At 39.8% G+C, this 16,786-nt stretch overlaps 1 protein-coding gene across 6 annotated transcripts in view; it reads right to left on the bottom strand.

Moving 5' to 3' along the window:
- The window catches only part of LOC149286095 (unconventional myosin-XVIIIa-like), a 128,108-nt gene that overhangs the window by 83,815 nt on the left and 27,507 nt on the right, over nt 1-16,786 (bottom strand). For 4 of the 6 annotated variants that reach the window (XM_089494364.1, XM_089494365.1, XM_089494366.1 and 1 more), the window contains exon 2: nt 74-161. In XM_089494364.1, coding sequence (XP_089350490.1) covers nt 74-161 — 88 coding nt within the window. Of the gene's footprint in view, nt 1-73; nt 162-3,032; nt 3,168-10,729; nt 10,740-16,786 lie in introns of all 6 variants that reach the window. The other 2 variants (XM_089494362.1, XM_089494361.1) reach the window with 2 other exon arrangements.

The raw sequence follows: 16,786 nt of genomic DNA, 5'->3' as shown, positions 1-16,786 counted from the left end.
AGCGCCGTGCCACTTATGTGTGCATGATGCGTGATATACTCAATTATATGCCACTGCATTAGATAGAACATACCTAGCGAGAAGCCATCTTTGTGGACCAGCCAGACTTTCTCGGTCTCATACCAGTTCTGTTCCGCGGAGATCTGCTCTTCAGTTTTGGCCTGCAAGGAGAAGATAACGTTCATCAAAATGGTTTGGGTGGCATTAGGCGGAATTAGTGGATGAGATTGGATTTTCAGCACCAAAACAGACCAAGACACGCTTCCCGGATGCACTGTGCCTCAATAGGATACTATATCACATGCGGGCTGACCTGCCATTCACAGACCTGCCTATCTGTTGCTCACTACTAGGGGTGCCTTTCCCCCTACGCTGCCAAGTTTGACATCCATTAGCCATGTCATTCCTAGTAACGCTGAATGCCCAAATGATTCCCTAGAATAATTAATTAAACGTGCATGATTTTTGCTGGGAACACTTGTCACGTGACACTGTTGTTGCCATAGAAACTGAAAAAAGCTTCTTAAAACGTTTATATGTGGATTTTACACGATTAGGCCTTCTGATGAGATATATATATATATATATATATAGATATATAGATATATATATAGATATAGAATTTATTTAACAGGGTTGCGATCTTAGCATACTAGAGATGGCAACTCCAGTGCTGTATAACATAATGGCGCTATATAATAATAATCATACTAAACCAGTACTTTTAATTGTAAAAAAAATACAGATCCCATAAAAAGTTGAATAAAACAAATCCAAGTCTCCAAAAGTGAATATTTATTAATATACCCAGTATATTTTGAAATATCATAAGATCCTATCAGTTTCACAACTTTAGGAAAATGTTTAAAAATTTGCAAAGTAGAGATCCACAAATAATAATACTAATAATACTAAATAATAATAAAAACAGGGTTACCTGTACCATTTAGCTATTAAAATGTATTATATCTCCTATTTTTAAAAGCATTACCATGGCTGGGCAATTACAAAACTAAATGAACTTCCCTTTTCCTATCACTTTTATGTTTTAATGATGGGGCAAGAAAACACTTTGTATGCCGAAAAAAGAAGAAAGCTTTTAAAGAGATTAAACAATTAAGCAAACAAACCCTCTGATCTATCATCTGCCAAGAAATACAAAGTTATCACACAGCAAAAGCAAGTAAAAGCATGCCACGGCAAAACACATCAAATGTGAAAAATGAAGGAAACTGAATAAAAAAATAAATTAAAAAAAAAACGCAGCATGGGCCATGACAGCAGCCGTTCTATAAAAAGCAATGATTGGTAATTCATACATACATTGTCAATTACATATTGTACAGCACTGTGGAACATGATGGCGCTATACAATTCTAATATATAGGGGGGTTTAATACTATATGGAGCTGGCTTAGTAGCCTCTGCTCAACTCCCATAAGTGAATTAAATACACTACCCTTCAAAAGTTTGGGGTCACTTAAAAATGCCCTTGGTTTTGAAACAAAAGCAAATTTTGTCCATTAAAACAACATGAAATGGATCAGAAATACAGTGTAGACGTTGTTCATGTTGTAAATGACTAATGTAGCTGGAAAAGGTGATTTTTAATGGAATATCTTCATAGGCCCTTCATCCCTCCCATCACTCCTGTGCTCCAGTGGTACGTCGTGTTATTTAGTCCAAGTTTAAGTTTAAAAGGCTAATTGATCGTTAGAAAAAACTTTAGCAATAATGCTACACAACTGGAAATGCCCAAACTATTGAATGGTAGTATAAATTGAACACGAGTCTGCTGTCATGAACGGGTCTTTCCAAGGCTAAAAACACACACACAAAAAAAAAAAGTTTAATGAATCCAGCCAACCTGAGGCGGACAGACAGGCGAGCTCGGAAGCGGACAGACAGGCGAGCTCGGAAGCGGACAGACAGGCGAGCTCAGGGGTGAAGCGCATGTGTCATCGGAAGGGCCCTGCGAGGCAGACTGATGGAAGGGAACAATTTGCCATAAGCGGTAATCTCACTGCCAGACACTTAGCGACATAAACCACTTATATGTATAATCCAAACAGATTTAAATAGTTAAATAAGATATAAAAACTGCTCCAGAATCATACAAGCAATAAGGAACACGTGAAATGGGGAAGGAGATATTCTAGATTGTTACTGGGGTGGATCTGTATTTGGAAAATGCGTACTGTGGGGTCTATGGTGTTTGATTCGCTGTTTATCAACACAACTGTCACTCAATAAGTATAAAAGTTATTCATTTTCGGGTATATTGAAAAGTTGGTTGCTTTATTATTAGGTTTTATTCAGCTTTGGACAACCGTAAACTAAACATCACAGGACGTTACATTAGTGTTCGGTATGAATTTATTTTTTCCTTGAGAAGATGAGAGTACAACCAAACTGTTGGTACCAAACACGCAAAGATCTGCCACAAAAGCAGCCCCTCTGCCACATAAGCATAGGGCAGATCATCCTACTGGGCAATCTGGCTCCCCGCGCACCATTCCTCCCACGGTAGGTTGAAGAGATGAGAGATAATCAGCCCATATGCACTACGGAGGGCTGTGCCAACGCAGTACAGCTTCTATAGGCACACCTTCCCGGTTCCACTCACCCTTAAGACGCAGCATGTCAGAATATGACATTATATCCCAGTGCTTGGCTTGGCATAGAAGCCCCTGACCGAGGAGGTGAGTGTTGAGGGTGCTGGGGCAGGCCTAGGGCAGAGCTCAGCCAAAATATACCACTGGCATTACGGAGGGTGGGTTTTCTTGCAAAGCACAAATTGGGCATAAAAGGTAAATAGTAATTATGCAACGGAAAGCAAAGGAACGTTCCTGTTGAAGGTGTCAAACACTGCTTTAACACCCAAAAATACATCCATAAACTGTATTTAATTGGAAGATTGACTTAACGATGTTTTGCTTACGGATGTATCATCATGATTATGTTAAGAATCAAAGCATGCAAAGGGATTTACGTGCATAAGGTAATGGAAGGAGATGTGAATAGAGCCTTACACTCCAGCATGACACACGCGCACAGACACCGGCCCAGATGTGGACAGGAGACGGCGCTGCCATGGCAGATAGATCCTGTGGGCAGGGATACAGTACCTGGCTCAGTGAAGAAGAGGAAGAGGCTGCTGGCTCCAGCTATGGCAGCAAGAAGATGAGAGAAAGCAAACAGATGAGAGAAGAACAGGAAAAAGTCACATCCATCAAGATGACATGAAAAAAAATAGAGCATTTCATTAATGTATACACTTTAATAAGGATAGAACCGAGAAGCATTTCCGACACAATAGTGTATTAGTGATAGAGTATTAGTGCCATATGTTCAGATTATTTTACGCAATCGTCATGCAATATTTCAATCCTTCCTTTCGAGACACAAAGTATTTCATCCAGCAGTAAAGATGTTAAAGCGTCAAGAGAAGAGCTACATGGCAACTGAAGGGAATGTTTTAGTATTTGCAAAATCTAACAGCAGAAAACAGGTAAAGGCTTTTTACACCTACAAATATTTATATTCCTATCAACCTCAAATAAGACAACGCACAAATCGCATTACTGAACAGCTCCGGGACAGCCACAAGCCTCATGACAAACATTTCACCCCAACTCTTCAAGGCAGCACACTTTCATGGTATCCGCCATGCACATGCGCACGAGTACTGTTTAACATGGAATCTGACGGCAGGTACGAACCAATCAGATTCAGCCAATCTAGTCTGCCCAAATGTAAAGACTCAAATTGTAACCAGTCTTCCTTTGTCTTGTCTTAGACTCAGGGATTACCATATGCCTATTCCATGTCTGTTTAAATAGCCTCTATCGCTTCTGTTAGGAGGCTGTTCCACTTATTCACCGCTCTATAAATTAGAACTTCCTTCCCTTGCATCTAATGTGTTTTGCTTTAAAACACAATCAAGCCATTTCGTAAAAACCCTCGCATTAAAGTCAAACACGGTTTCTACAGATGCTCTGTATGACATAACAGGAACAGGACATTAAAATGGATTGTGGATTTAAGAAGATCAGACAGAAATTTTTACTTCCCACCATGAAGATGAGATCACGTCTTTAATGTTGCATATAAATATTATCGAAATCTGAGACAAATCTCAGCTAAACGGGATTTAGTGCACAAAATCAAAAATACTCCCCCCAAACAGAAAAAGCAACTCGGTTTCTCAATTTTTCATTAAAAAAATTTCAACATATCAAAATAGGTTGCCATTACTACAAACCAAGTAAATTAGTACAACCAAAAGGTCTAGAATAATTAAAATTATTAATATCACACAAAGCCACAAAGATGATGCATGAACAGCAGTTAATGGGTTAAAGAAACATTGACGAGGGAGCCTTAAAGAACGCTACAGATAAGTGGTTTGGCACAGTATCCACGACTTCATGCTCTTTATATTCATACATTAACTCAATTAAAATACTGTTTCAAACTACATTTTTGTCCCATGCCAAGACAGAAGTGCTTAACCGAGCCCTGTTTCAATTCTACAGATCATGTTAAATTATAATTTTACGTTAAAAGAGACAGCTTTATGCTAATAAATAGAAGGTGATTTAATGGCGCCTGTGAGGCACAAACTTCTTAAAGTTTCCCTTTTGTACAAAAATGACAGAGCAGCCCGTTTGGAGCCATGAAAAACATCAGCTTTGGTTTCAGATATATGACAAGTCATCGTTTTTTCTAGCAATAGACCTGGGACTAATATATATATATATATATATATATATATATATATATATATATTTTATATATTACACATACATACTGTATACACACACATGTACCCTAATCTTTAGAATCACTCAGGCATGCATACTGGACACCCCAAAGACATTTGGCATAAGCTTGCACAAATAGCAATCGCTACACGAGGTTCAGCAGGGTAAAAGACACAGAATAACCTAAATATTTTATTTACAGATGCCATGAAGATTCTTTCCAGACGTTTCTGAGCCTCCTCGGCTGGTGTCCTCTGAGATGGAGCACTGATGGCCTGAAGGTCAAATTTACATTAATAAACAGTATTATTCAGCTGCAATCAGAGCATCCCCTATCGATCCATTTTGTGGAACGGTCTTTTTATATTAAACAGTAAAGCTATTGGTTACTGAAACAATTTTCCGGCATTCCCCACGATACTTTATTCCAGTTCTGAAGCTACAAAAGAACCAAATACTCAGAGATAACGAATATCAAATCTCAATTCCCAGTACTATTACTGAATGTATTATATGTGTTCTAATATTAAAAGAAAAATCACAGTACCCAGCCTGAAATTTCAAGTGAAATATTTAGTATATTTAAGTAACTATTGCCAAATTCTATTCTAGAATATCCTTAGGCCTGTTAAAACAGAGATAAGCGATCTACCCAGCCGGTGTGCCAAGTCGGCAGAGCCTCCATAGTTTACTTCCGCCCAGTGCTCTGCATCATCCTTAAAATGCAGAATGCCAGGTTATGACATCATATCCTGAAACTCACCAGTAAAGAAGAAGTGTAGAGAGAGGGGCTGGAGGTGCTGCAATGGGTTAGCACACAGGAAGACAGCAAAAACTTTGTGGAGAACATTTCACTAAATGTTTCACATGTACCTATGACTTCAAGAAGGCTTTTCAGAGACACGGGTCATTGTACAAAGTATTTTGTTCATTGCAAAAGTCTTTGAATCCTAGTTCTACCTGCTTGGGTTTTCAACAGCTGAATGCACCGCCAGCTGTCGCGTTATACTCCAGTTACTAGTACTCCAGTAACTAGACTAGTTACACCATTCTCTATGGCAATCGAGTTTAGAAATTAAATAAGGGCACAAATGTCAAAACACCGGTCTAGAATTCCCTAGACTTGCTAGAACACACATATTAATCAATTTCAGCCATAACCTGCTTGGAGAGGTAAAACAACCATGGCGATATAAGGCAGACAATAAATTACAGTCACGCAGCCCCATGTTGAAGGTCACCTGAAGTCGCTGCTGGCCACTAGCCCATTGGACATTTTCCGGATATGCCCAGCAGGCAAACCAGATCTGATTTTTAACCGTTTTGCTTGAGATGTCATAAGGCACACAGGACTAGCCACCAATAAACCTCTGAGGCCATACATCAATATCTGCAAGTGTGTGCTCTTCCTGTACATTTTGTGTGTCCTTTTCCAGACCCTGACTAACGTAATGTACAGGAAGAGCTTGAGTGAATAATGAATATGGAAAATAGTTGTGGGTCTCTGGAAAGCAGCATGAAGTTCAGGTTTCTAACACTGCCAACGCATGGAAAAATTGACAAATACGGTTCCGAATGCTCAAAAATGCAAGATGCTGGGATACTAGACTCAACTGTTACACTCGACGAAGGAGAGACCATGTAAAGAAAGCATAAATAAAACTATAAAAAAAACAAATCTACCATTTAAAGAAAATTGCTGTAAGACACATAAGGATAGTTAATAAAATAAAAGAAGCCCAGTGAATTGTTCAATAAAACAAACCTGTCCTTTCCCTTTGTCTTCAAGGACAACAGAAGGTGGATGCTTCTGAGTTCTGGAGAAGACACTTCTCTTCTTCAGACATGGCTGAGAAGCAGCGGGAACAGTCTGAACGGAGCTCCGGCTAACCTTACTAGTATGTCATGCTGAAAATCAGCATGCTATTCCATTTTTGTTTTTTAAAGCTTAAGCTGCAGACGTGGAATATACATTCTAAACTACAAGCTGCGGCACAAGCCCATTAGCCGAATAATGAAAAATACGCAGGAAATCTAAGAATAGTTCCTGAAACGTTCATGCATACAAAGTAACATTTTAAGGAACAATCTTTAGTTGCGGGTAAAGCACATAGAAAAGGATCTTCAATTGCTAAACAGAGATGCTGAAAAACTTTTCAACAGTAAAATTCTCTATATTCTGTGTACATGCAAATCTATTTACTGGTGCAACCTTTATGCAAGTAAAAAAACCCAAAGGGGAATTAAAATGCGTGACATGCATGGTTATAATGTATATCCAAAGGCTGACGTTTTTCTAGAGCATGCAGAAATCTGGTTAGGTTTGCACACTCTAAAGTAGTACCTCCGTCGTCACACCAGAGGGGTTCTGTGTGGGCTGATTGGATAACTCTGGAATTGGGGATTTTGGGGCAGGGAGGGCTTCCTCGGTAATGCCATTGTCTTCCACAGGAACGGGTGTAGTTGACTTTATGGGGGATTTTTCCTCAGCTGGGGGAACTGGAGAAGATGCTTTGTCTGCTGGTGTTTCATCTTTCTTCTCAGGAGGTTTAAATCGTGGTTTGTGCTCCTTCGTTCTTCCCCTTGTCATGAGGCTGGCGAGACCAACCGAAATCTCATCCTTAGGGTTCTCTTTCTTCACTTCAGTCTTTGGTGTGGATGGAGTCTGGGTAACAGGTGCTGGAGCTTGATTCTTCCCCACATTTTTAACTTCAGTGCTTTCACTATGAGACTGGCCTGCCTCCTTCTTATTTCCAGAATCTTCCTGCGGCATTACTCTCCTTACCATCTTTTTTACCACCTTTACAACCTTCTTCTTACTACCAACTCCAGTCGTCTCTTCAGATGGCATCTCTGCCCGGGCAGTCTTCTCACTTTCCTTTCTGAACATGGTACTGGGTGGCTTCTCTGCAGACTGCTTCGCATCGCCGTTCAGCACTGGCTCCGGACTGCTTATCCTCTCTGGACTTTGCAACCTTTCAGGGCTCTTATATCCCAGAGAGTCGTGCCGTGTGTTCTGGATAGGGTCAGGACTTTTTGCCCTTAATGGGCTATGAACAAGGGAGTTCCTCGGAGATACAGAACGAGTTATAGACTGTTCCCCCTCATTCACAGATTCTGTGCCGTCAGACTAAATTTCAAAGATATGAAAAGGCGTAAGGGAAAAAACCATTGCCATTTGCGTATTAAAAGCAGCTTATAAGTGCAAATATATATTATATTATGTATGTGACCTGCTACACTTTCTAGGACAAGAATGATTTGATTGAGAGCATTTCTGGGCTTTCAAGAACTTCATATTCCAAACTATACAAATAAAAGCAATACTGCTTTTTAATTTTTTCATTTTCTGACCGACTGTCTCAGCATTTACGGCCAAGGGTATATAAAGGAAAATCTTTATATATAGACAAGGTCACATAAACTATACTAAAGATCAATGCAGTTTATGCTTCACCCTATACACAAAACAGAGATAAAAAAAGTGTCCCAATAATACATACCTGAATTCCCGCATTAAAGTAATTAATCTACGCAACGGAGCATTACACAGTCTTCTACTTATCTTTCTTAACAAAATGCCCGTGTTTCCCACGAGTGAGCGATATCACCTGCAGTATGATCCGTCAGCAAGGAGAGTAACCGCAGTGCAGGGCTGCCGGGGAGAGCAGCACGCAAAGAACTGGAGCAGCAGAACCGCAAAACACACGCTAGAAGCCGACAGTCACAGCAGCGCCCGTTCTTCATTGTAATATTGGATTGTTTAATAAAATGTCTTATTCTACCTCTTGCATTCTTTTTAAACCCAAATCATAGCCAATAATGTATTTAATTTAAAACATACCCCCTTTTAGTGGAATCAGATGAGAATCAGATATTAAGTGTGAGCCGGATGCTGCTGCTAACCTGACAAATAGCAATGGCCAGCAATGCTATGTCTATGATATTAGGTTGCCTGTAGGGTTGCCATATCAGCAATTTTTTTCAGGACATCTAATTTTGACATGTTGCTGACCACCACCAATAAAGTGCTTCCCGCGTTATGGGACACGGTGAAAATACAATGGCAAACACGGTGCTTTGTCATGATGAGGATCCTAAGCCTGTAGTTCTTGAAAGCCAAGAGATATGCTACAATCTCAGAAAAGCCCCTGTAGATACTATCCGCCACACCGGGACACTTACAGCTTCATTTTGGCCACCGTTTTTTCTTTTTACTTTGTCTTCTTCCTTAACCTACAGTTTCAAATAAACACAAGGAGGGGGGAAAGTCACACTTATTGCTGCGAGAACTATAATTAACGGTTAGTGTATGTACAAAATGTATAAAATCCACTTAAGAGCGCTGCTAGGGTTAAATATAGCACATTGGCAAGTGATAAGTCCAGAGACAGACTCGTACCTACCCCCCAGCCTCCCTTAAGTAAAGTTAAAATAAAACCACAGTGCCTCCATATATGCTGGCGCCTGATGTATGTGCGACGGGACATTAACGCATTGAAAGTATACCGACACATGCATATAAAAATATACAAATACATGCATTATATAAATACGCAATATAAGAATATAGCCACGTAAGCTGATAGAGAAGATGCGTTACGACTTGGAAAGCTGCAATTTAAATGAGTGGCAGGTAATACGGAAGGAGAACCGAAAAGCTTTTGCTTTATTAAATAAGCCCCATGCAAAGAGGGGTCTGTTCACTTAGCCCTAAGAATGCTACCTGTTCTGGGCTATATAGTCCAGCACAGTATATTATATAGTTACAGATGTATGTAGAATATACATATATACATAGAATTTGGAACCATTCAGCCCATCTAGTCTGCCCATTTTCCCTAATGTAAAGACTCAGACCTTAAGGAGTCCTTGGTCTTGTCTTAGACTCGGGATAACTCTGCTTATCCCAGGCATGTTTTAAATTCCCTTATTGTGTTAATTCTGCAGCAGGGACTGCTGAGCGGAGATGGTGACATTAACCCTTCATCTGCCAGGGTGCATAATCGGCACCAGGTTAACAGTGAACCCTGCAGATCCCAAATGATCCTGTCCGAGTATCATTTACCCCAGATATTCCCATGGATCTCATCTCTACTCCGGATTTAATAACAAACCCTGAAAAAAGTATGTGTGTGTCATCCCCAATGCGGATAGTAAATAGCATTCTAAAGACACACCAAAATATTTCCATACTCGTCTTTGTGGTTTTTCATTACAACCTATTCCACCGATGAATTGTAATCGACACAACTGTACAACAAAGAAATGCACACACACATGCCACACAACAACACAACACTTCCCTTTTGCTCCCAGAATGCAAAGCGTGAGGAGAATGCCATGGCAGGGCAGTCATGAGCTGGAGATTTCTACACTGAATGGCTGAAGGAGAAACACAGAGAGTGAATGTAGATATTTGTGGGTCCTTCACAAATGACAGGTTATTGCCATGCAGCAACGGTGCTTATTGGGGGGATACTGCAGGGTAATAATAAAAAAAACAATATATATATATACACACACATAGAGAAATAACATTGGGGTAAGGAGAGCGCCACATGGCGTGGGGGAAAAACACCTGTAAATAAGCAAAAGCATGTTAATTACACGTGATTAGATGATATGTGTTTTTATGTGTATAACAAAAAATATTAAATGCATTGATCAAGAATAATTGTGTTTGGAATTAAAATAAAGTCCTACAGCAAGGGCTTGTTTTACTTAACGGAACACAAAACCCATTTCTTCCAGTACCATGTGATGCTAAACCTCACTGTGCAGACAGCTTTATGGATCATTAGCCCCAGTAGATTAGCTGCATGCACCTTGAGCCCCCCAGCGGTGGTTCTGTTCTATCTGCCGAGGACACTTTGGAGGACCCCCCGCCTGCTATGCGGATCTAACTTCAGAGCAGCAGAGGAGAGCATAATGTATATGTACTTTGGTTGTTCTACCACTACTTGGCTTGGGCTAACAAATACAGGGCCAATATTTCTACCCAAGATACAATTCATTGTGCTAAGATGCCTTGCTTTGTGAACATATTGGTCATTTCAGTTAAACCTTCAAAACTTGATATATAAATTAAATATAAAATCACCACACTGAGGCCTCATTAATGGTGCCCAATGGTTTATACTCCAGCCATGTTAAGATTAGATAGGACTTTGAAATTAGGGTACTTGGACATAGGGGCAGGCTAGGTAGTGGCCTATGGGCATACTATAGCACCCCCCAAAAAAAACAGGACAAGATAACATTTGGATGGAATTTTACTGAATACAATTGAAAGATTCAGGCAACCAGATTAAAATTAGCTGCTCTCATAGAGTACTACTAATAAATATTAGTGAGCTGAGTTAGATGTATTAATATTGATATTAATATCAAGAGATGACCCTGCTTGTTCTGTATAAAACATGGAAAAGGGAATCATGGTTTAAAAAAAACTGGGGATGGGGAAAGCTATGGAATTTAGCGTATGAAAAATCCTTGGCCATGAATTGGTTAGATAGCTCTTATAGGATTTGCGTCATCATAATATATTTATTGGGTTGATGTGGGTTCCTCACTTTGTTGTTTCTACATATACTGTAATAACCCATCTTTACAACAGTATTATGCAGAAGGGCAAACCTTGGAGTGGATGGCTACAGCAGCAGACCACGCTCATACAAAAATCAATTCATATATCGAAATGAATAATAAGGAATATTTATTCATGGATTTTTTTTTGTTTACACATAGGTGCCCGTAGTCTTGCATGTTCTAGGAGTGATTGGCAGCCAGGCAGTCTGCTTATTCAGGAGTGTGCCGATGTAGCCATCTGTTCATCAAATTGTAAGCCCAGTTGGTTGAAAGAAGACACCTGTCTAGTGTCTACTTCAAACTGAAAGATGTCTCGTTTGGTGCTTAGATTGGATGAGTAAATAAACCTTTCTGTAGAATCTGTGTGAACAGTCGATTACTTCAAGAACACAGTCTTTTAGAGGAATTGCTAAAAACAACTTAAAGCTTAATTAAAAAGGCAGCCCACGCCAAGGAGAGACTGAATTTCATTCATTAGGTTGGAATTATATGGCAATAGTAAATCACGGGAAAATGCAATGTATCTACTGACTGTCTATGTCAGGTCGTGCAATTTGGCTTGACTTTGTCTAATTAGTGAAGGAACCCGTCTTTATACATTTCAGTCAAAGTTTGGCTTTTGCATAAAATGTACGAAGCCTTTGGCACCAGGATACAGTTCAACTACGCTATCAAGCTGCCACCGGAACACCAGTAGTGAATATGAAGGGGTTAAAATTATTCAAAAGCTCTTCAACATATTAACCTTTTATTTTATTTTAGAAGTTGGCCACAACTTCCTGGCCTACCTGGGCTCTCTAAGGCCAAGATCCAGACCACTGGCAGCATTAGATATTCTGGAACAACAATGCAATGGATAGCTTAAGGCCATGGAAATTGTAGCTCGAGTGGCACATTAAATGTTATAGCTGATATTAATCCCGGGATCTCCTGAGACATGTCACTTCATCGCACACTCTACTCCCAGGGCACAGTTATGACCAACTATGGGAAGGATCCAAGAGTCTCCAAGTCACTCATTCCAAGTGACCTGCTCACAGTCATTGGCAGAACATGGGCTATCAGGCTGCTGGAGATAAGAACTCCACAAGTATTCTATCCATCAGTAAAAGTGGCTAAAAACTATTCAAGTGATTGGCGGGGATAACATCAACGTAAAGTGTAGGGGAGTGCCTGAATATCACTATATATGGACTAGTCCGTACTACCTTTTGTCATGAAACTGTTTTGCCGTTTCTGGGAGTATCCATGGGAAAAATGAGTAATGTGTGTGCCGTAACAGGACAACAAAGGTTTCCGAGTGCGCCGCAGCTCAAAAAAAAAAGCATAAGTTACTTTATAACGCCAATAGCAATGTTCTGTTTTACTTATGCTATACCTTTGGTTACGTTTTTGTTAGCAAAGGTTAAGGAGAATTGCGAACTAACAAAATTCACGTCAGCATGACTTTACTGTGAAAGAAGTAAAGAATAGAACAGAAGGCTATGCTGTCATATTGTACAATCTGTGCCAGAAAACATGAAGCATCAGATCCAGAACAGGACCCTGCCAGACCCTTCATAGACCACCGTTCCATTTAAAACACAAAGACCGTTAAACCCACATTTTCCCGGTACCACAAACATTAAAAGGACAAAACGGCAGACCCACACACTTATGGCAGGCCTGTTTAAGCCCTCTCTTTAAATCAGGGGTGACGCTATGTTTGGGGGGCCTTAGAAAACAACGTTTTACTGGGGCCACATCTTTAACCTGAGCAATGAATTAGATTATATAGAAATGAATCTAAATATTGTAATATATAGCATGATTAAGGGCTCCTTAAACGAACACGGGCACCAAGCAGCTGCTTAAAGGTGATGATGCCCCTAGTCACCCAACCGAGTCTTTAACGAAACGCAGCATCAGTAACATTCCCAGCAATGCTGAACGTCCAAACCCTTTCTAGAAAATGTATTTTAATGACGCAAAATGTTACCTCATTCATATATTTTTAGGAAGTGCTTAATTGTCATGTGGCATGGCAGCTACTGATTGGTTGTTGCCATAGCAGATAAAAATGTTTTGGCGATTTCCTTGAATACAGGCTGGGAGGTAAAAATACAATAACATATTGCTACGGTTTGTGTTTAGAGAGAAAATTGAAGCATTGTACAAGTGGAACAATACCGTTAATCTGCTTATGTTGGCACCACCCCTAGCTTCAGCGAAAAAGAAGCTTGTGTTTATACTATTAAAATGATTTTTTTCATTTAAAATCCTAGCCCCCCACAACCCCCTTTCTTAATAAAGCATCCACGATAACCCTTGCACAGCTGAAACCAGTTTTCTGACATCAGACCACAATGATAGCAGCATAACCGAAGATATTCCGCTAGCCAAGACTCGTACTGCAACACGACATAAAGAAGAAAGAAAACCCTTACATACAAAGAGCATCGAATCAAGCACATTACACAACATCAAAAGCAGAGCTGAAATGTATTTCAATGCAGGCATTTATGTCTTAAGATTGGCTACATTAGATGTTACAATGCTCATTTTAATCTATCTTCTTCTAGATTGTAAACTCTGAGCAGGGCCCTCCTAATCTTTTGTTTTTATGGAAATCCAAATTATCAAGTGACGCCATACATATGCTCCGTTTACCCATTGTGCAGCGCTGCGGAATATGATGGCGCTATATAAAATCCATAGTAGCGAGTTGTCTTTAAAACTCATATAACCAGCGTTAGAATGTAGAATGAAAGATTCTTCAATCGCTTCCGCCTGCAACAGACTTTCAGAGACAGAACTGAAACCGTTATTTGTAGGATTCTTTAATATAAACTGTGGGTACGATCATTATTTTGAGTGGAATTGTGGAATAATAAAAGGCACTTTTTCGTGGTTTGTAAAGAAATCCACCGCCCCTATTCCCCACGGTGAATCAATATCACAGGCGTTAAAATGTCAACATAGTCCATAGCAATGTACAAAGCATGCATGCTCCTGGGCTCAAGTTATTTGAAAATAGTTGATGGTTAACCCTTAAATGCCTGATAGGTTGTCTTAAAATGTGTGTTTATGATCTAACAGCAGCCCAGCTTACAATAGAACAGGTTTTACTCTTCATTTAGGCTTAAGAACAGAACACTGTTTAATATTGTTGTCTTGTTACAATGAAAAAGAAAAATTGCTGGTGAAACAGTAGCTATTTAAATAAACACATTGTTATGTGGAATGTGGATAACTGAAAGCCATCGGAGAATAATACAGCAGTAATGGATGTACTCTTTTAGCTCATCATGCCTGGTAAGCAATATAGTAACAGTTAGCAATATAGTTAAGAATAGCCATCATCTCCAACCTAGGCCCAATCGCACAGGGTATTCGACTGCCAGGCTTCCTTCACAGACAGCATGTTTAAATAAAATAAAAGAGTGTATACAAAACTAAATATAATAAGTCCTAAAAAATGTATTTTAATAAATAAAAATATTTTTAAATGTGTGCATATATATATTATATATAAAAAACTATTTTCAAATATATATAAATAAAAGCATTTGAGGCAAAAACAAAATTATTGTACCTTACCGCAGCCTCAAGTAGAAAAGACCTTAGAGAACCAGACCCAGCGCTACAGAAGGAGAGAGAATGTGTCCAAAAACAGAGAGAGGGGCACTGAAATGTGAGAGGTGGCCAATGAGTCAGTTTCCCTAACTTCGCAGCTACAGTCACAGGACAGCTGCACTGATACGAACCGCCTAAATATAGCCCAGGAATGCTAAGGGAAGCGGCCAAGAAGTGTCATACAGTTGCTGGATCCCCCCAGTCTACTCCATCTCAAACTATCAGCAGAGAGGCCACAGAAGTCTCTCGTGAACTAGCTGCTGAAGGAGGAGTGAACGGGGCAAACCGAGGCAAGGCACAGAGGAAGGAAATGGCTGTGGGTAGGCACGGTTTGTGGCTTGTGTGTGAGATGGGGAAAGATGCAGAGTACTCTTTGCACTCATCAGGTCAGCATCACAGGAGATTTAACCCTATAAGAGACACAGGACCCCATTCTACCTTATACACTGATTCTTTAACCCTTCCACCGCCCAGTCCAACAGCAAGTAACAAATGTAACCTTTCCGTAGCACTGTTAGGCTTTGCAGGTGACGTGACAACATTGTTACTGTGTCTCTTCCAGATTAACAAAAGGTACACTATATTATATATTATATATATATTATAATCATCACACCCATGAAATCCAAAAGATCATGATGTGTAACAAGCAATAAAGTCAGACTTTCTATCATGTGAGACAATGCTAATGTCAGATGAATTAAGGCACATGCTTCTTCAATCAACGAGACAACTAATATAGCTGTGCATCATACAGGGCCAGCTCAGCTCCCCTTGCAATAAAAGCACATACGTATTAGCCATTCATAATAGATAATAAGGTAGCAGGACAAAAATGCACATTAAGTGTGAGAATGGGGTCATTACAGACCCCCTACCATGCTTATTTTATTTTTTATTTAGAAGCCAGTGCTTATTTTATGTTTAAATTACAGTGCCCCGTGAGCATTCAAAGAGGATACAGAAATACACACTTCTCCAGCTATTTAGTCCTTCAGCGCCCCCTTGTGTTAATGAGTGGATATCACACAGCATAAGATGTGGTGGGGTAAAGGCGATGGTAGCAGAGGCATCATTGAACACGCTACTACATCCACAAGACACCGCTGCAAAGGATTCTGGGTACTGGTGTGCAAATTAGGTTAACCTCTATATTCACTTTATACAATGTCCACTGTTTTAGACAGCCTTTAAACAAAGCTCGGGGCAGAGCCGATCACCACTCATAGACAGCCGTTTCCTCCTTTATGGGACTGATGAGCATGAGGTTGGCTACTGGCTTGTTTCTTGTGGCTTGGAGCAGTAAGTGAAGCACACACACACGTTGGGTTGGGGTAAAGGTAACGAGTGAATGCTGAACTGAAAGCCACTCTTGTGGTCCTGTGCAGTAAAAAAGCATGTAGATCATAGAACATATTCTCGGTTCAGCGTAAAGTCTGTTTCCCAGGAATACAGATAAAATGTGAGCACGCAGTAAGCACACATAATACTAAACACAAACTAGTCCAGAACACATTAAATATAATCTTGTGTTTTATTTTTCTATATTTAAAAACTATGCCCACAATCTAGTCATGTACTTGATTCACAGCATTTTGCTAATATCAGGCAGTCACCACTGGGGGGCAACAAAACACAGGCTTTCAGCAACACGATACTAAATATTTTGTTATTACATATAATTTAGCAGCATAGTAGCCAATAATTCCACAGAAAAGGAATCATGGGGGGAAAGAGGGGGAATTTCAATAAATGATATGCCACATTTTAACCTGAAATGTAATAATAACGTAGACAGGTCCAAATGGGCCAAA

Source organism: Sceloporus occidentalis, unplaced genomic scaffold (genome assembly GCF_023333645.1).
Source record: "Sceloporus occidentalis isolate IW3139 unplaced genomic scaffold, rSceOcc1.0.p SCAF_72, whole genome shotgun sequence".
Classification (NCBI taxonomy): Eukaryota; Metazoa; Chordata; class Lepidosauria; order Squamata; family Phrynosomatidae; genus Sceloporus; species Sceloporus occidentalis.
This window is presented reverse-complemented; position numbering and strand designations above follow the sequence as displayed.